At 34.6% G+C, this 21,551-nt stretch overlaps 1 protein-coding gene across 3 annotated transcripts in view; it reads left to right on the top strand.

Annotated features, from left to right (window-relative positions):
- Nav3 (neuron navigator 3) overlaps positions 1-21,551 on the top strand; it is a 349,764-nt gene that overhangs the window by 167,418 nt on the left and 160,795 nt on the right. For all 3 annotated transcript variants that reach the window (XM_026396971.2, XM_026396970.2, XM_026396969.2), the window contains exons 8-9: positions 2,124-3,150; positions 17,123-17,238. In XM_026396971.2, the coding sequence (XP_026252756.2) occupies positions 2,124-3,150; positions 17,123-17,238 (1,143 nt within the window). The remainder of the gene's footprint in view (positions 1-2,123; positions 3,151-17,122; positions 17,239-21,551) is intronic.

Below are 21,551 nucleotides of genomic sequence, written 5' to 3'. Positions count from 1 at the left end.
GGAAAAATATTTGGTAGGCATTCCTATATGTAAATAGTTCATGTGCTCTGTGACCAATAACAATTCAAATTATAATGAAATGTTATCAGTCTCTAAGAGGGTTCTGTTCATGATATAAACTCGGAATTAACCATATTTGTAACAGATAATAAGGAAAAGATTGAAATCCATTTACAAAAAGCAAATGGATTCGAGTAATTGAAGTTTTGAAGTTTGTGATATTTGTTTGTTATTGAATCAGTACACCTGTAGGCATGAACCTAATGAATTTCCACAAATATGCTAAACATGGACAGAATTGTAGACTTTCCATGAACACTATAAAAGATCAATTTATTATCATGTGTTTTAAGATTTAAATAGGTAAACATTAAGAATTCAAGCAGTCAAAATGCAAGCATTTGTTCATTGACTTCTCAGTGTAAACTACTACATTTTAATCTAAAGTATATTGGGTATGAAATAGACAACAACAAATCCCATTCTAATACAGCAGTAAAAATAAGTAAAATTTATTTACAAAAATAAAAATATATAGATTCAATCTTGTAATATTAGTGTGACTATTTATTTATGCCAATTGAAATGAGGACTTACAGAGAAGCAGTAAGAATTACAAGTCAATATTGCTATACAAAATCACTTAAGAAAATTTAATATAAACATGTTTGTCTACACTATTCTTAATACTAATTTCAAATATCTACTTCTCTTTTTTTGACCTACTTATTTAAAGAAAATAAAACTCAAACAAAAATTTAACTAAAAATTTGGACCCTTTTCCTTTCTTTAATTTTTTTGTTATTGTCTCTTGTTGAATATCAGTTACCTCTTTTGAAAAATAAGTAACACTAGAATGCTTTTCCTCTTGGCTGGATGACATACTGTTTTTCATGTATTTTCACTTCTTTGAAATAAACATTTAAAAATAAAAACAACTTTACACTTTTGAGTATGGAATAATATTTAATGAGATCCAATTCTTGACTGTTTCACCAAAAAAAAGAGCTTTGTATACACTTGTCAATATCTAGTAAGTAAACAGCACCAGTTAAATATAATTTAATCATCCCTTACCTACCCCCCCCAAAAAAAGGGTTGAAAAAGAGGTGTTCCCAGTTGATGCACTTGAAGTTAAATGACAATAGTTCAGAAATAGTAGCATTTGAATTGAGATCTTTTAACTTAAAACTTAGTTCCTCTTTATTCTATACTCTGTGATAAATTCCATCTTTAATATTTTATTCTTAAAAATGACTAATCAAGCATTAATTAGCCTTATAACATTCATATAAAATTCACATTCTAATGTGATTTCTGAGCAGAACTAAGCAAACACTGACTCACTGTGCAGTACTCCTGTGACAAAGGGACTTGTTTTCTTTACAGCTTCCCAGAATGGCTTTGCATTCTCTTATAATGTCAAGTTGTGATCACTCAAGAGGGCTGTATGTATGCTTGTTAAGAGCACAGTCTTTGAAATGAGTTCAAATTCAAGCTATGTGAGCATGAACAAGTTATTTATTATCTCTCTGCCTCAGTTATTCTGTTAAATGAGGATAATAATATCAATACGTACCTTGTAGGATGGCTATAAAGATAGAAATAGAGAGGGATTGATTAGTAGATTATCTGACTTATAGAGGCATAGACATCAATGATTACTTTGTTCAAATAAAAATAGATTAGCAAAAAGCTAGGTTATGATTCATAAGCATATTTAATCTGATAAAAATAGCTGATCTCCCTGTAGCTTAGAACAGTTTTCTGAATATTCATTATACAATAAACTTTTTTAAGGCAATGAGCTATAGTGGTAGTTGGAAAAAATAGAGATGCATAGGGAAGGGACACACTGTTTTATGCATCTGCAGATAAATTTATTTGATAATAATAATATCAGAATGGAAAAACATGATTACCAACCAAAAAATCAATATTTCAAATGCTATGATTTTTATAGTACATGATTTCTAAGTATCCCATCATAGAAGTGATTAATGCCACATAACATTTCTCTTTTGAGTTCAGAGGTGAGATGCTTATATTTGAGGCAAATGATATGATATGAATGATCAAGACTAACCAGCCTTTTCTTTATTTTCTTTCTTAACCATCTCCAGATTCCTCCAAAGTCCCTCAACCGTCTTCAGGTGTAAATGGTAACATGCAGCCTCCCAGCACTGCTGGCCAGGCCCCTGCCTCTGCCATCCCTTCTCCTAGTGCCAGCAAGCCCTGGCGCAGCAAGTCCATGAATGTCAAGCACAGTGCCACCTCTACCATGCTGACCGTGAAGCAGCCAAGCCCAGCCACCTCTCCCACACCATCCTCCGACAGACTGAAGCCACCCGCCTCGGAAGGGGTCAAAACTGCGCCTTCGGGTCAGAAATCCATGCTTGAAAAGTTCAAGCTGGTTAATGCCCGGACTGCTCTACGTCCACCACAGTCTTCGAGTTCAGGACCTAGTGATGGTGGGAAGGATGATGATGCCTTTTCTGAATCTGGTGAAATGGAAGGTTTTAACAGTGGCCTGAATAGTGGTGGCTCAACGAATAGCAGTCCCAAAGTGTCACCTAAATTGGCCCCTCCAAAAGCTGGAAGCAAAAATCTCAGCAATAAAAAGTCTTTGCTACAGCCAAAGGAAAAAGAGGAGAAGAACAGGGACAAAAATAAAGTTTGCACTGAAAAACCAGTCAAGGAAGAGAAGGATCAGGTGACGGAGACAACTCCTAAAAAGACCTCTAAAATTGCAAGCTTGATCCCAAAGGGCAGCAAGACGACAGCAGCCAAGAAGGAAAGCTTAATTCCATCTTCCAGTGGGATTCCAAAACCAGGCTCAAAGGTTCCAACAGCAAAGCAAACCATTTCATCTAGCAGCGCAGCAAGCAAAGAGTCTGAAAAATTCAGGACTACCAAGGGAAGCCCTTCCCAGTCCTTACCTAAGCCCATAACCACTGAGAAAGCAAGTGCATCCAACTGCCCTGCTCCTCTGGAAGGGAGGGAAGCTGGCCATGCTTCTCCTTCCAATTCCTGTACTGTGCCAGTGGTGCAAAGCAGTGGGCAGAGCACAGGAAATGGTGCTGTCCATCTCCCTCAGCAGCAGCAACACAGTCACCCAAACACTGCCACAGTGGCTCCATTCATTTACAGGTAAGATGGCCTCAGTAGGTCCATATTTGTAGTTCTTCATAGTCCGAGTGCATGGCATCAAGAAGTCTGCTGCAGTACTGTCTTAGATAGTCATTTTGGAATAAGGTTTCATTTTGAAGCTAGAGGCCTAGAGTTAAATATGGAATTTTAGTCTGGAAAAAACTTCCAATGTGATCTAGTCTTATTATTTCTCCTATCCCAACCTTCCACCTCCATCTCTCAGAAACTAAGGGCTTCAAAACTTGAATTCCTTGTTGTTAAAGGAAAAGAGAACCCAGGCTCCATGGGTTTCTTCTCCCTTCAATATTATACTACTGTATTACTACTATAACTTTTTTAGAATAATGTCAGTTTTATGGCAATTAAAAACATTTTTGTTGTCATACTTGGAAGAAAGTATACCATAATGGTTAAAGAGGCAGACCTGGAAGCACCATAGATGTGGATTTAATGCCCAACTGTACCATTTGCCAGCTTCTTGACCTTGATCTACTTGACCTTATTTAACATCTCTTAGTCTCATTTTGTTCAGGTGTCAAGTACAAATAAGAGTTTACCTTGTAAATGGGAGAATATTAAAAGAGACAGTGTTCACTCTATATCCTGGAATATTTTAAATGTCCCTTAAATGTTGTCTGTAAGGCATCATTTTTCCAAAGTAGATTTTATATTAATTTCCAACACGAGGCATAAGTTTCTTGGTAAAATTAAGTAGCTGTGTAATTAGTATATGCATACTTTGTTATCACATTTATTTATCCTATTTTTTTATTTTATTCTATATGTAGTAATATACCATATATGCTATATCTAAATATAGGCATCATGATACACAGTCATAGAAGTAGTGCACATTGCCTATTTTGTGTGATATGCTTCGGTCTGTTAGAAATCTGTCAGTCACTGCTCTGTCCCCCAATGTTATTCACTGCCTGGCTGGTAAGGACCTGACAAAGGAAGAAATGATGTCTATTTTATTTTGTATCCTTTTGCCACATTGGCAATTTAAAAATAGGAAGGAAATTTTATCAATAGGAAACAGGACCTGCTATAATTAGTCTAGAGTCTAGACTGTGTAGTTATAAAATTTATAAAAATTTATTCAATGTGTAATTTTTTAAAAAATAAAACCAATTATTATAATGATTCATTTTCCTTCAGTGAAGAACCTGTTTTTCTCTAGAGCTTTATATACTCAGCAAAACAAAATTATAATTATTCCATTTAGTCTCTTGGGATACCTCCATCAATCTTGCTGTTCTCTCTTCAGCAAAAAAAAAAGCCTTTGTGTTTGGATAAGAAGAGTCTGGAGACTTTTCAGATTCCAAGGGCCCTGTCTGACAAAGCAGAATTTAGATATCAAAAACATAATCCACATTTCAATAACATAAGACAAAATTATCAAGTCTTAAGTTTGTCACACACAGCACATTTGTGTCCCAGATATATTCTGTAAATACATCCATAATTTTTAAAAAATAACAAATTATTTTCACAGGAAAGTACAAATCTGTATCTGCCAACTTATCAGACTTTTGTTTGTGTTTTGATTCTGATAAAATATCCAGTGATTTTACAAATTAAATAGTGTCCATTTGAAAATTTAGCTTTTTTTTAATTTAACAAGTTTAATCCTTATTAACATCTCAGATAAGTTCTATGTTGCTATTGACTTTAGTAACATAAGAAATAGAGCTCTAATCCTTTTGTAATTTAATTTTTATTCATAGTTAAATTTGTATGCATTTACCATAATATCATTATGTTTTTGGTGTACACACACACACTATAGGAATGAATAAATATGGCTAATTAGCATATGAGTTTCTCACATAGGTTTCATTTTTGTGGTGAGAACACTTTTTTAAATCCATTCTCTTAGCATTTTTTGAGAAATATTCTCTTATTAACTTAAGTCACCATGTTGTACAGTAGAGCCTTTAAATTTAGTCCTGCTCACTGAAATTTTGTATTCTTCTACCTGTGAATCTCCAAACCTGACCCCAAAGCACCCAACCCTTGGTAACTGACCGTTTGCTCTCTACTTCTGTGAGGTTTATTTTAGGTTCCACATTTAAGTGAGATACTGTGCTATTAGTCTTTCTAAGTCTGGCTTATTTCACTTAACATAATGTCTTCCAGCTTCCTACATGTTGTCACAAATGATAGGATTGCTTTCTCTTTTATTATTAAGTAATATTTCATTGTGTGCATATATGTATTATATTTGTATATACATTTATATCTCACTGAAAATATAACTTTTCAGTATTAAAAGGAAAACGTAGCATGACTTAGAAGTGTAAGTGTGGATCCACTGTGTGACCTTGACAAGTTCTTTATCCACTTTGAGTTTTAGATTGCCTATTTTAAAATGAAGATTATAAAAGGGAAATGATGTATCCAAGCAGCCAAGAGTATAGACTGTGTCCTTCTTTACCATTGTACAGGAAGACCATCTTGTGGTATTTGTGAAAATGGCCCTGCTGCATGCTGCCTGGGTTAGAATCTCAGTCACCAAGGATCAATTATGTGATCTTTTCTTTATTTAAAGATTTTGAAACTCACTTCTCCCATCTGTAAAATGGAGGTTTTTAACACTGTCACCTAGCTAACAGCCTTCCCCAAACTCCAAATTCTAATCTTGTAAGCTGTGATTAATAAAATGCCCACCTTAGTCAATTGTTGTATAGCTTAAATAAATAAAATAATCCTACATAAAGCTTTTTAGCAGAGAGCCATATTTGGAGTAAATGACAGAAATGTAAGTAACATATTATTATCAATCTATATGAGACAATGATTAAAATCCCTGACCAGAATAATTTTATGAATGATAAATTAAGTCCTCTTAAGGCAGAGTGATTAATATTCATTATTTTTAATGGTCAGTGAAAGATTTGTATTATAAAGTCATATAAATAAATGATGTGACCCCTGAAGTCCTTGCTCACTCTCACTGTTCCTACTCTAGGTAAGAATCCCTCCTGCAAAAATAGCTTGCTAATGGTTTTATAATGGAATTTTCATTTGCTGGTTGCTTACCTAGTGAAACTGTATGTTACAAGATCAGTGCTTATTTAAACTTGACCATAACCCATGAGAAAGGAATGTTAACTCCATTTTCCATGGAGAAACAGATTTGAAGTCTGAATAGTAATACCGTCTTCAAGTCATAGTACTTGTGGGAGTTTACTTTCGAACTGAAATCTAACTCCCAAAATATTCCTTTTAATCAGTCTATGACATGCCCTCTTTTGTGTATCAGTATTTTTCTATATGTAGAGCAATAAGAGGTTTTGTTACCAGGAAATGTTTAACTAGGAAAATGTCAACAGTACATTTGCAAAATTCTAAGTCAAAGCTTATTTATAATGGCAAATTCTTAATTGTTATTAAGTAATGTGAGTTTAAAATACATACATGTGAATTTGTGTGTCTAAATATATATACATGCTTATGTTTAAAAGCTAAGTAAATCACCTCTATATGCTGGTAAGCTTGATAGCTGATGGTGATTTTTTTCTTTCTTTGCTTACCCCACTTCTTGGTCATGCTAGGTTAATCCTTATTCCTTCTTGGACATGCTTCATAACACGTTTTCTTGCAAACTGAGTATTTAAAGTCCTCTAAATATAATGTTGGGTTCTGGCATTTAATAGATTCATAAGACTAACTTCTAGTCCAATGCACGGTATTTTACATAATGTTTTTGGAACTCAATTATCCTTACAAAATGATAAAAGTCATTTTGAATTTGTTATCCTTATCCACTAAACGAGCAGAAGCAACTAAGATCAAAGGTGGAGAATTGAGGGAAGGATTTTAAGTTTAATATAAGAAGTTCTCAATAATTAGAGTCGTTTGAAATTGGAATAGGCTGCCCTTTTCAAGTGTTAAGGTGTTCATTGGAAGTATTTAAGAAGTTGTCATAGTTTAGACAACTGGAAATCACCAAATACTTTTCCACTTACGTGGCTTTTTCTCATTCAGCAGCTAATGGGTAATAGAGATGTAAAGATTAATAAAAATTGCTCTGCCCTCTGGGAGCTCAGTCTATTGGGGATAACAGTGATAACATAATCAAAGATATGAACCCATTGCTTATCTGGAAGTATAGACAACATATAGAATTATTGTAGAAGGAAGAGGAGGTTTAAAAAAAATTCTTATGTGGGAGTACAGCCCATCAATGCCTCACAGAGAAGTTAAAATAAGAGGTGAGACATACACATGAAAGGGAAAATGATAGGCCATCATCCAGATTTGCTGTTCTGCAATTTTATGATCCAGGCATGATGGGAAAAAAATGTTTATTCTTTTGTGAAGTGCTACAAACTGCTGGAGACTAGGGTTTAGAACTCATGAGCTTCTAAATAGGAGACTAAAGAAGAAATTTTGGAAAGAAATTCATATTTTATTTCTATCTTCAATGAATCCCTCCCCACACATGCAGCTTTCAGCTAGTCCTATGAACATCCTCTCAACACATCTCCTCATCCTTTCTGTTTCTATTCACCTCTCCTGGTTTAAGCCATGTATCCACCAATTCCCAACTAGTTTCCTGTGAGTCTCCGGTTCTTACTCCAGAGCTAATAAAATAACACCCTTCACACAGTAGGCACTCTGACCTTCTAAAAATGAAAATCATATATAGACAAGCCCTGCCATGTGATGGTTTGACTTGTAGGGTTTTTTTTTTTTTTTACATTATGATGGTGTGAAAGTGAAACATACTCAGTAAAAATTGCTCTTCAAGGGGCTGAGGTGGTGGCTCAGTGTAGAGCTCTTGCCTAGTACATGTGAAACACTGGGTTCGATTCTCAGCACCACATAAAAATAAACAAATAAAATAAATGCATGTTTTCCATTCATAACTCCAAAAATATTTTTTAAACTCCTTTTTAAATTTTGAATTTTGTTCTTTTCCTGGGCTAGTTCTATGCAGGGATACTCTCCGTGTGGGGCAGTGGCAGTGAGCCATAACTCCTGGGCAGCCATGGGATCATGAGAGTAAACAGCCAATACCCTGCAGTGTACTGTGTGGCTGTACTGCAGCGTTCAGTATGTTACTATCTTAGGATATTTTCAACTTACAATGGGCATCTAACAAGGTTCATTCCAATTAATGAAATCATCTGTTAGATTTTCCTGATTCTTAAAAAATAAAACTCAAAACCCTATCACGACCTATGAGGCCCTTTGTAATCTGATCTTCTATCAAACCTTCAAGCCACATTCATCCCCACTTCCCCTTTGTGCATTATATCTCAGCCATCATTCTGTTCTGCAAACCTCCTTGCCCTGCTTCAGAGCCTTGTCATTGAAGTTCTCTCCACCTGTGACAACTGTCCTCCAGGTCACAGCAAGCTTTGTATGCTGTCTCTTCATAGCAGCCACTTTCATCCATCTAGTCCAAGGAAGTATCTCCCATGTCCTTGCCAGCATTATATCTCACCATCTTCTGAGCTTATTACTATCCATTCCCTTGTTTCTATATTAACTGGTTTGATTTTAGCTACTTTCCACTCTACCATAAGCTCACTGAGAGCATCAGTTTTGTCTTTCTTATTTATAAATACATAAGGGTGTAGGATAGAGGCTACCCACAGTGGGTACCAAATAAAAAAATGTTTGAATGAAACATCATCATCTTGGATATGAGAATAGAAGAAACAAAAGAAGGTTTAAGGTTAGGGTTAGGGGTAGATGTACAATAGAATAGGAAAAATTCTAAAGTCTGTTACTCCCTATAAATGGAGAGGCTCAGCTGAAATACAAATAAATTTAAAATATTTAAAGAATTAAATCTACCTTCTTGTCAGCACATTCATTCACCTAAAAAAGTTTTTTCTTCTTTCAATAACCACCTCCATGAGATGTCAAAGATAGAGGGAAACCTCATACATCCCAGGTGTCATTGTCCTTCCATTGTCCACAATGGCATAAATAAGAGGTTGGCTCAAAGAGCAGGAGGTGTGAAGCTCTTCAGGAGAGAACCATATTTGGTTGATCAAGACGTCAACAAGGTATAAAATTGCTTCTAGCTGTTGGAATCCTGGAAAGTGGCACTTGATCTGAGCCCAGAAAGAAAGTAGAATTTGGACATGTAGAGATAAAAGGGACAAGAAGGGAAAAACATAAAAGGCCAATCCAAGATACATACCGGGGTCATCAATTAGGTCTGTTTTCCAGGAAAGTGAAGAGTGATTTGGAACCTGACTGTGGTAAAAATCCTTTTTTTTTTTTTTTTTTTTTTGGCAGTACTGGGGATAGAATCCAGGACTGCTCTACCTCTGAGCTACATCCCAGCCCTCTATATTTTTTTATTTTGAAGCAGGGCCTTGCTACGTTGTCCAGGTTGACCTTGAATTGCTATCCTCCTGCCTCTGCCTCCTGTGCATCAGGGATTACTGTTGTGTGCCACCATGGCCCAGGGAGACTGTGGTTGAAATTCTTGAATCTGTCAGGATCTTGGACTTCCTATATGTGTTTGTATGCATCCCCACATGCATGCATATGAACAAGTGTGTGTGAAACATGATCAGGAAAATTACTGTCTTAGTATGGAAAAGAAATTGCAGAAGAGATCAAAGTAGGATGAACCAAATTAAAGCTGCAGTTTATTCTCAAAGGAAGTTCTGTTAACGTGATCCCAATATCAGAAGAAAGACAAAGATTAGCAAGACTATTTTTTTAAATTTTTCCTCAATTTATTTGCTGATTGATTGATTGACATTATTGTTCTTCCTTTATGTTTTCTTCTTCAAACTTGTTTTCCTTGTCTGTGGTTCAAAAATTATTAATCTCTTTCAAATTTTAAAATCTTTCAAATTTCAAAACATGCCTCTCCTCTCCCATATTTCATTTCTCTTCCATTTTTCTTGCATTCATTACAGTTGAATATAGAAATAGCTATTTTCCCCATATTTTCAAGGACCTATGAAATAATAATTGCTTAATTCAGGGGGAAAAAAAGCAAGGCCTGTGTGTTTTTCCTACACTTGTCTTTTTAGTAACTGTTAGTAAAATTTTAAAATAATTTTTAACTAGATTTATAACTTGCGATTTTGAGATGTAGATCTTTTTTTTTCATTTTCTTGACCATTTATAAATGCCAATAAGAAATGTGTCAGACATAAAACAAATATCTAGAGGCAAAGAGAATCTCATCAGGGACATGAGCAATTCTCAGAAGAAAAAGATGCCTATCCCTTAAATAAGGCAAGACACTATTTTTGTGGCAAAAATCACTATGCTTTGTAAATCCTTTAATTAAATATAAACTGAAACCCTCTGTACATACTTTATTTAGGTCAAGGAAATCTAAATTAGAGAGTTGTCTTCTTTTGATATGATGGTATGTCTTATGCAGCAGCACCATGGATTTTCACAAGAGATTTTGGTTGTAACAAGTTTTTGTGAGTGTCTACATTTTGCCTAGGATGTACCTTGGGAAATTGACTTTTAACTATGCTATGTTCTAAAAGGCAAAGAATGCAAAACATTAGTTTTGAAAATGCTTACTCACAGTGTTTGAAGTTTGGCTTATTTGTTGAAAAGTAGATTGAGTAGGAAGAGCTGTGAGTTTACAAAGATTGAAATGTGGAGTGTATAACCATCATTCAGATAAAGCTTTGTAAGCCCTGCAGCTACTATTACAGATTTTACTGCAATTGTGGTTTTATGTGAACTGGGCATAATTGGTCATCAGCACAAACTAAAGCTTATTGAATTCTTGCCTTGCAAGCTTGTCTTTTGCTAGCTTTGATATATTTCTGTGCATCTGGGAATAGCTTAAACCCCTCACAGAGCAATATTTTTAAGATGAAATACAGGGACACTGCTAGAAAGGGTGTTGTTTTGTAGAATACTGCTATGAGTTGGCATTTTCTCAACAGAGGGGTTTTCTTGTGTACTTGGTCACTGAGATTCACAGCCAGATCTTTGGAAACAATTTTTATTTGCAGAAAATTTGCAGTAATATTGCAAACAATTCCTTTGTACACTGCAGATCAGAGCACCCAAAAACCTTTATCATGTTTTACCAATTGTCCCCAAAATATCACCTTTAGTAATTTAGAATAGGGTTTTGACCAGTTGTCATACTTTTTCAGTTGTTCCTGACTTTTATGACAGTGATATTTTTAGAGGCCAGACATTTTGTGTGTTTTGTTTCTTCTTCTTCTTCTTCTTCTTCTTCTTCTTCTTCTTCTTCTTCTTCTTCTTCTTCTTCTTCTTCTTCTTCTTCTAACTGGGGATTGAATTCAGGGGCACTCCAACACTGAGCCACATCTTCAGCCCTACTTTGTATTTTATTTAGAAACAGTGTTTCACTGAGTTGCTTAGTGCCCTGCTTTCTGTCTTTTTAGTGCTGAAGCTGGCTTTGAACTCTGGAGCCTCCTGTCTCAACCTCCCGAGCCATGGGATTTCATGTGTGTGCCACTGTGCTCGGCTTTGTACATTTCTTAATTTGTTTTTTTTTCCCTAATTTTCCTCATGCTTGTCCTTCATATATACATAGATCTGTCAGGAATGTCACAGAAATGATGCTGTGGTATTCCCATTATATCCTCTCATGGTCTCATATTATCTCCAACATTTTTCATTTTTGTGGTGTTTAATTTGATGGCTTAATTAAGATAACATTCCCTGCCACTTTCTGATTTAAAATTACTTTATCCTCCTTGTTTTCAATAAACATTTTTGTAGGAAGATATTTTGAGACCATGTGTAAAAATTCTATTTCTTAATCTACATTCATCCGTGTTTTAGCATGCACTGAGATTTCTAGCCTGAATTAATAATTTATTCTGATGAATGACAAGTTATTTTGTAATTCCAATATTCCCTCCATTATTCTTCCTCCTTCACAATCTATTTAAACAGATTTCTGTCTTGTCCAGTATCTGTCTATCAATCGATCTACTTACCCACCTACCTATCTACCTGAATTGTGAGGACTAATGGATTCCTACTATATTCCCTGGGTTATAATCCATTGCTATCATAGCCTATTTTGATGCTTAAATATTCCCACGTTGATCTGATGATGGTGGCACACACCTGTAATCCCAACAGCACGCAGGAGAATTGCAAGTTCAAAGCCAACCTCATTAATTTAGTGGGACCCTAAGCAATTTAGTGATATTCTATGTCAACATAAAAAATCAAAAGGGCTGGAGATGTGGCTCATTCATTAAGTGTCCCTATGTTCAATCTCCAGTACCCCTCAAAAAAGTCTTGATACTGGAAGGCCTTCAAACTGGCTTGACAAACTCTCTCTACCACTCTTTGAGAATTCCTTTATTTATTTTTATTTTTTTTTTTAATGGCTCAGAGTGTTCTAAACTCATCTTGTACTTTCCACTACTTGACTTCAGCTTTTAAGGAGCCCTGATTTCTTTCTGTGGAGAGTAGTATTTAAAACTAAAATCTCACGGCTGCGGTTGTGGCTCAGTGGTAAACCTCTTGCCTAGCATGTGTGAGGCACTGGGTTTGATCCTCAGCACCGCATATAAATAAAAAAATAAAGATTATCAACATCTTAAAAAATATTAAAACAATAAATAAATGAAAAATAAAATCAAAATCTCACTGCACCTTTCTAAGCAGTAAAAACTAAGCAGTATATTTAAATATATATGCAAACACATTTACATAGTTATTTACATATTTTTAATATAAATCTATATGTAAACACCCATATTTATGAAATTTTAAATTTGATAGTATCTAGGATTTATTATCAAGTTTGTTTAAATGTCCAGTAAGTAAATAATAAAATTTAGGGTAGACCAGTGGACTTTGTTACATTCGGTTGTCTGTTATTGACTTAGTGACTGAGCTGTCTGTGTGCCAAGCGGACCTCAAATTCAGGAAAATACTCAGTGCCCAGAAGTATTTGGATGGTGTAAAACTATAGGTTACTGCTTAATAGATCTTAATTTATAGTCAGCTTGGTTCAAGTCTGGGTTAAGCATCTTCCAGAGGTGCACAAAATCAGGTCATAGCTTTTAGGTTAATCATTGGTGAAATGTTGATTGTTAATTACTACAACTCTTAGTAATCTCCTCTAGTACTAAGGCCCTAGCTTATTAGACCTCTAAGTAAATTAAACATTACTTATGCAATGGTGTATCTTATAATTTTATTAGGTACCTATATAGCACGACAACCATGTCAAGATAGTCTATATAGGACAACATCTGTTAACTATCATAGTACTTATTTTTGCTTTTTTCATCTAATATAAGGAAAATATCAATGTGAGAATACTGAATGGTGCTAATGTAATAGTTGCTCTGACATCAAAATATAGCTTCAGATTCTGAAGTCTTTATGAATTGTTTCATAAATAAACCCAAATAAATATTTTATTATTATGAGGCAGTTATAAAAATAAGGGATACTTGAGGATTCTTCAGAGGTTTAAGTAAACTTTTTTAGTCATTTGAATAAAAGTTAAATGTTTCACACTTAGTACTGTCTGCAAATATATAGACTGAATTTAAAATATAATTCTACTTAATCAAACTATGAATTGGAATACTTCAGGAATGGAGGGCTGTAATGTGCATAGGCCAGATATCTGGTCCCACTTGCATGTGAATATAAACCAATTATGACTTCTAAGTTTAACTTCTCTTTATTCCTTTCAAAGACTAATCTGTTTCCATTGGTAATGTAGATAACTCACGTGGGGACTACCATGGGAAATGAACCAAATGAACCAAAGAACTTGACAATAAGATTATCTTGTGACTAGAAAGCAGTAAGGAGTGAATCAACCGGAGACAAAAAGTACTGCCACATTAGAAAAATGAAAGGCTTTCACATCAATGCTGAGCAGTCAGAAGTATGAACACATTATAAAAGAGTGTCTTAATGGGTATGGGGTCTTAGCCAATGAAACTGAGTAAAGCAAAATTTCTACTACCAAAACACATTCTAAATATTCTTTCTCCCTTTACAGATTATTCTAGAAGAAGATACTGGGAATCTTTATAACTCACATGACCACCAGAATTCTAACTCCTAGGACCAGCAGCTGTCATAGGACCAATTAGAACTGAGCTATAGACAGCCATCTCAGGGAGCTATTTAATATAACTCAGCCACTGAGAGATGAATCCATGAATATGCAGTCTGCTGGACAATAGGCCAGTGCTGGCTCGCAGCCAGCTCACCAAGGCATGGTGCCTTTGTGACACTTCATGGCAGGCAGCTTGTCAGCTTTCCTTGGGGACCCTAGTCTCACTACTTACTCTCCATTTAAATTTCTTCAACAAGTAATAAAAACTCTTAGAAACATCAGAGGACTTTTTCTCTTTCTTCAGAGCCAGATATGGTCCTTGTTTTGGTATTGACCAGAACCCCACATGCCTCAAGACAGTTACTTTTTAGACCTTTAATAATAATAACATTTGACTTCACAATTATTTTTCAAGACTTTGCACTTCTCTGTTTCTATAGGTGAACAAACTAAAGCTCAGAGCATCTAAGTAACTTGCCAAGATCATATGAATTAATAACTCTTTAGTGATAGCATCAAGCTTGTTTTTTCCCACATTTTTTATTAGTGCATTATAGTCATACATAATAGTGGGGTCTGTGCTGCATCCTTGTACCTGTATTTAATATAACAGTATAACTTGATGAATATTACTTCCCAGCACTCCTCCTTTTCCTCCCCTCCTTCCACTTCTTGGTCCTTTTCCTCTGTACTACGCATCTCCCCTTTTATTTTCATGAGACACACTCCCCAAACTTTCATTACTTTTTTCCTCTCCACCTTCCACATATATGAATAAAAAATATGACTCTTGACCTCCTGAATTTGGCTTACTTCACTTAATACAATGTTCTCAAGCTCCATTCATTTTCCTATAGATGACATAATTTCAGTTATCTTTATGGTGAAATAAAACTCATTGTGTATATATATCCTATTTTCTTTATCCATTTATTGTTCACTGGACACTTACCCTGGTCCATAGTTTGGCTGTTGCGAATTGTGCTTCTATAAATATGGGCATGCCTATATCACTATAGTAGGTTAACTTTAATCTTTTAGGATAAATATGAGGGGTTGTATAGCTGGGTCATGTGGTGATTTCATGCCTAGTCTTTAGAGGAACCCCCATACTTACTTCCATAGTTGTTGTGCACATTTACAACCCCACCAAGAGTGGATAGGGCCAAGTTTTAAACCCACATGCACACACCATTGTGCAACTTTTCCTTCTCTATTCTTCATCCTCCAATGATACTGTTTTACTGTCACTACTGATATGGTTTATTCACTCACTTATCAATATTTGTTGAGAGCTACTTCTATCGTAGACATGGGACTAGACTTTCAAGTGCAATGGAAAGCTTAAACATCACGAAGAAAATCTTAATTTGAGAGATAAACAGTAGCCAATTATATTAATTTCATATTTTAAGTGTATAAAATACTGGAAAAGTGTAAGTTCAGAGAGCACTAAGGGAAAGTAAATAAGGAAAAATGTAGTCTCCAGAGAGAATGGGAAACAAAGTGAAAGATGCTGGCATAGAAGTCAAGGTAGGATAGTTTCTTGAAGAGCCAAGTAGTCTGCTTCTTGAAATACTACCAAGATATCAAGAAAGGAAAAGACTAAAAATATTTGTTGAATTTAACAACACTGAGATCTTTGCTGGCCTTAATGGTATGTCCTGTTGCTTGAATATTGTAACTTCTGACTTAAATTGGTTATGCTTATTATATTCAGTTTTAAATCCAAATGAATATGAATAGTCTGCCAGAAATTATTGGAGGTCAAGGCACAGCTGTGTATAGGAATTCTTGATCTGTCATTCTTTTATGTATCATCTCAGATACATCTATCCATCCATATAGCATTTCGTTTTCTATGATGTCTTAAAATCTTCATGAAAATTTCAGGTTCTTCAATGATTACAATTTGTGGGGGGGTTTTTCCTCTCAAAACCAAGATTTAGAATAAAAGCAATATATTTATTAAAATTTATTAAGAAGAAACTTTTTCACATGAAAGTATTTCTATAAATCTTTAAAGTTATAAATATTCAGCAATAACTTGTCATGGTCCAGACCTTGTGTTAGAAGTAATACTGTGAGTAAGCAGATGTCTATAAAGCACACCATGCAGCATGCAGCGCTTGCTGTGTTGCCTTGCCTCCTTCTGTGTCTTAGAAGTTCACGCTCTGAATTTTTTAAAGATGTGGTGGTTGAGATCAAATATATGTAGATTTTTGAAGCTACATCAAGAAGAGTTTTTTAGAACATTTGCCTGCATTTAACAGGAAAAGGTTGCAAGAAGTTCTGCTGTCCCTCTGTTGAGTGCTTTCCATTTGATCAGACCTACCTTTACAAGTTAGCCACATACATAAACACGCAGTATGCAGGTGCATGTAGATAGAAAACACTTAATAGAAGATCTAAGAATGAGAATTTTTTTCTCATTTACTTTAGGTCTTCTGAAATCTTTGGAAATTGAATCCTTATAATATTTGTAGCCACAATGAATTCTTCATTTTTATTCATCCTGTGTATTTGGGGATATATGTTGTAGGATTTTCTTGGGGAAAAAAAAAGTTTAGGTGTTGTTTCAATGCTTTTATTATTCTCATAAAACATAATGTGGCCTGATTTTCTATAAAATAGACAAAAAATCATCTCTTTCCAAGTATTTTACCCGATAAATGTAATTAACTCTTGGTGGTTGGTTACAACCTTTCAAATTTAGAAAAGCTGACATAACACCTCATTCCTGGTTTAGTTGTATGTGAAAAGTTGAAAAATTCTCATACAGATAGACAGTCCTGGAATATCTCACCATAAGCAAGTCTGTCTTACCTTGATGGAAACTTATAATAAATTGATTTCTTCTTGTGTGCTGGAGAACTTCCACTTTGATGAGTCACTGTGACTACAGTTGCTGTTTGTTTCTGTCTTGGTTAATTTCAGAGCACATTCAGAAAATGAAGGTACCTCTTCACCATCTGCTGATTCCTGCACCAGTCCTACAAAGATGGACTCCTTGTATAGTAAGACTGCTAAGCAGTGCCTAGAGGAGATATCTGGTAAGTGACCTGATTTATGGGTAGTTATAACCTTGGAATTTGGTAATCTCCCTGTAAGTCTTTGTATTAAGTCATATTTATGCTATACTTTTGCAAAAATAAACTCTATGAATCTCATGCTTCAGAGATTCTTAGATGATTGGCTCTTCTGTCTAGGATGATCTTTTTGTTGCTCTGAAAAAAAGTGGTTCTGCTTTCAGAAGCTGATGCTCTTAAGTTATTTTTCCCTCAGTCAAGTTGAATATAATCAGAGAAACCTGGTGAACCTTCTGTTGTTAATAAGACAGCTTGGATATATTTGGAAATTGAAAATATTCTAAAGATCTATTGTCAATGTAAATTTTTTGACTAATCCAACCCTGCTCTGTCTTCCATATTATTTAATTTGGAACATTTGTACTTGGAGATTCTAAATATACATCTTGAGAAAAATTCTAATGAGGGAAATATTTTATTATATGTAGATAACATATGAAAAAAAATTTCACACCTGGGTGCATCCCTCTAGTCCCAGTGACTTGAGAGGCTGAGGCAGGATGATCACAAGTTCAAGGTCAGCCTGGACACCTTAGCAAGACCTGTCTTAAAATAAAAAGTGAAAGAGAGTAGAGATGTAGCTTAGTAGCAAAGTACCCCAGAGTTTAATCCACAGTATCAAAAAAATAAAACAAAAACATATGCCTCAGATTATTCAAATTTCTTGAGTATATATAAAATAGAATTATCAGATTTAACCCAACATTTTTCCCAGGATTCAAGTGAGCCTAGGAGTATATGGAAAACCTTTGGAGTAATTTTGTTATATGTAATCTATATTCGTGAGTAACTAGGTTACTTCTTACCAAAATATGCTTTTCCTAGGGTGTGAGAGGATTTATGAAGATTTTATCTGTTCCTAAATGAAAGAATGCATGGCAATAGATATATATCTGCTCTTCCAATAAGTCTCTATCTCAGCCTTCATGTATTCACTGCTAAATCCAAAGAAAAACACTAAATGAACTATTTCAATTGAAAAATTACTGTAAAACTACATGCACTCAATATATTGCTGTGAAGCTCAGAAAGAAGCTACATCACAATTTGAATGATTCAGAAAGTTCTGCACTTTGGTAATCATGAAACACAATTTGACAAACATTAGATGTTACTGCAATATCTGCTTGTAAATATTGACAATGGCAGAACATCCCCAGGGTACCTTTTGGAATTATCATTAGGCATCAGAGGTTTCAAATTGAGAACAGAACAAAGGGCCTGTATAGGGAAGGGTAGAAATTATAATTCGAAGATATATATATGACGATGTCATTTATGGGTTTTTCAAATGCTCAAGGGAAGTGTTGGCTTTCTCTTAGCTCCAGGTAATACTGTAATCAGAACAATGCTGTGCATCTGTACTGTAGCCAGATATCTTATAAACCTAAGATGACAGGAAGATATATAATTCCAATATGAATTTATACATTAATATCTTCAATATGCCTATGAAGTTCTAGAGCTCAAATCTGTGGGCAAAAATAAACTTAATAGAAATTTAATTATAATTGTGAATTTCACAAAAGAACACTATTTTCTGAAATTAATATATCACTGAGTAGCACAGCTGGAATAATCCATATTAAATTTTTTTCTACAGTTTATCATTCTGTCTAGCATTTAATCATTTTTTCATATTTCCAGTTAATATTGCCAGTTAATGTTCTGAGGTTTTTAATAGACTACTTGAGGGTGAAATATAAATTAGACTTCAATATAATATAACAATTTAATGGATTTAATTGAAGAAATACTAGTTTGCAGTAAGAATGAATTTTTTATATAGAATCAAAGATTTGAAGAAGGGACAAAAATAAAAAATAAATGTTACAATGAGTCTTATCTGATTGTGTCATTCTGTTATCTGTTTTAAGTGTAGCCTGTAGGGGAGTGATAACAATATCTGTCAATGCAAACATCAGATATTGTGAAAGAAAGATGGTATTTGTTCATGGTTAGTAGGTTATAAATTGAGTATAGGTGAATATTCATTATCCAAAATGCTTGGGACAAGAGCTGTTTCAGATTTCAGATAGACTCAGATTTTGGAATATGTGTATATATATAATAAGAAATATTGGGGTGGGATCCATGTCTTAGCATGAAATTTACTAAATTCATATACGCATACATAAACACAGCCTGAAGGTAATTTAATACATTAATATTATAAGTATACCTGTGTTTTTAAGTTATTTTCAATTGACAGATAATAATTGTATATATATATATATATATATATATATATATATATATATATATGGGTTATAAGGATATGCATTGTGTAATGATCAGCTCAAGATGTTTAGATTACCCATCATCTCAAACATTTATAGTTTCTTTGTGATAAAAGCATTCAAAATCCACTCTTCTAACTATTTTGATTTATATAATACAATATTGCTGAATACAATCACCTTCCTGTGTAACAACATGATAGAACTTATTCATCCTATCTGTGTTTTTGTACCCATTTTGACTGTGACCCATCACATGAGATCAGGCATGGAACTTTACACTTGAAATGTGTTGTCAGTGCTCAAAACGTTTCAGGTTTTGGAGCATTTCATGTTTTGGGTTTTCAGATTAGGGGTGCTAATTGAAGAAATGTAGATGAGGATATACCCAGTAGACAATGAGAGGAGATTATCATAGAGATGGGATGGCATATCTTTCTCATTTTTAAATTTTAGTTGATAGATACTATTACTCTCTCAGTTATATTCCCCTTTTAATTTTTAGTGACTTTAATATTTTCATAGATGGACCTTTTAACACCTTAGCCTCTCTTCTCGTAATCTTGACTTGAAATCCCTCCTGAGATATTTATCCTCATGATCAGATCCTACATCTAGGCATCAGAAAATAAACTTATCTATAACCTCATTTTCGTGTATCTCACTGTGGTTGATTATAGCCTCCTGTTTTTTCAATGCTCTTTATTTTGTTCCCTCACCCTACCCATGATTTCTCAAGGATTTCTAGTTCACAGGTCCTCTCACATTTTACTTTCCCTCACCAAACTGTATATTCTTTCTTCCCTCCCTAATCAGTTAAATTCTTATGATAACTGAAATATATATTCGTATGATATATATTCCCTCAACTCCCTTGTTCCTTTCTCACTTCATCATCCTCATTCACTGAAATCACAGACCAGTTTATATTCAACTCTCCACTTTTTACCAACCAACAGTGAATGAACCAGGAGAAAAATACATACAGGTTTATGTCACTCACTCAATATTTTTAATCTCAAAACTTCAGTGAATATTTAATGCTTTTTAGCAATCATTTGATATATCTCTGGGTTTTCTCTCAAATTTCTAAGTGACTATTTTTAAACTTTCCTTCTCAAACCTATAATTTCACCTGTCCTATCCATTCTTTAAACTGAAAATTTTGATGTATTTTTCACTGAAAAAAATAAAAGCACAGAGAAAGGAAGTTCACCAACCCCTGCCAACACATCTACCCATTTATAGCAATTAAACCCACTTAGTATCTAATATACTTGGCCTTTACTTGGATTATGCTCTCTTCCACTCTTTAATCTCTCTCTCCATAAAATTATTCTCCTTAGCTAAAGAGATATTAATATGTCCCCAATCTTAATGTTTTTAAAAACAACTTCTCTTGACCCCAATTCATGCTTTAAATAATGTTCTAATATGTGTCTTCTTTATATCACACTCTAACAAAAGGAGGCCTTCAAACAGTCTTTAATTCCTCTTTTATTGTCTCGTAACCCTATTCCAGTTAGACTTATAGCCCCATATCTCCAATGAAACTGCTCTTAATTGAAGTTTAGAATAGTGTCAACATGGCCAAATCCAAGGATCACATCAGTCTTCATCTTACTTCACCTCTATTATGGTTTGGATATAGAAATATGCCCCACCCCCAAGCTCATGTTTTGGAAACAGTCCCCAGTACTGCAACATTGAGATATTTAACTTCTAGGCAATGAAGAGAATTTGGTGATTTAATACCAAACTGTGGCATCATCAGTGGATTAATCCATTTGTTGGATTAATAATTTGAATGGATTGCTGAGTGGTAACTGTAGGCAGGTGCGGTGTGTGGCTGAAGGAAGTAGGTCGCAGGGAGTGTGATTTATTTTGTCTTAGACTTCTCACTTGTTCCCTGGTTCCTGGCTATCAGGCTCCTCTCCCATGATGGTATGCCTTACCTTGGGAACAGAGCCTTGGAGTCAGCTGACCCTGAACTGAACCCCTGAAACTGTGAGCCCAAAATAAACTTTTCCACCTCTA

This window comes from Urocitellus parryii, chromosome 5 (genome assembly GCF_045843805.1).
Source record: "Urocitellus parryii isolate mUroPar1 chromosome 5, mUroPar1.hap1, whole genome shotgun sequence".
Classification (NCBI taxonomy): Eukaryota; Metazoa; Chordata; class Mammalia; order Rodentia; family Sciuridae; genus Urocitellus; species Urocitellus parryii.
Note: the sequence above shows the minus strand (reverse complement) of the source record. Positions and strands in the feature narration are given on the sequence as shown.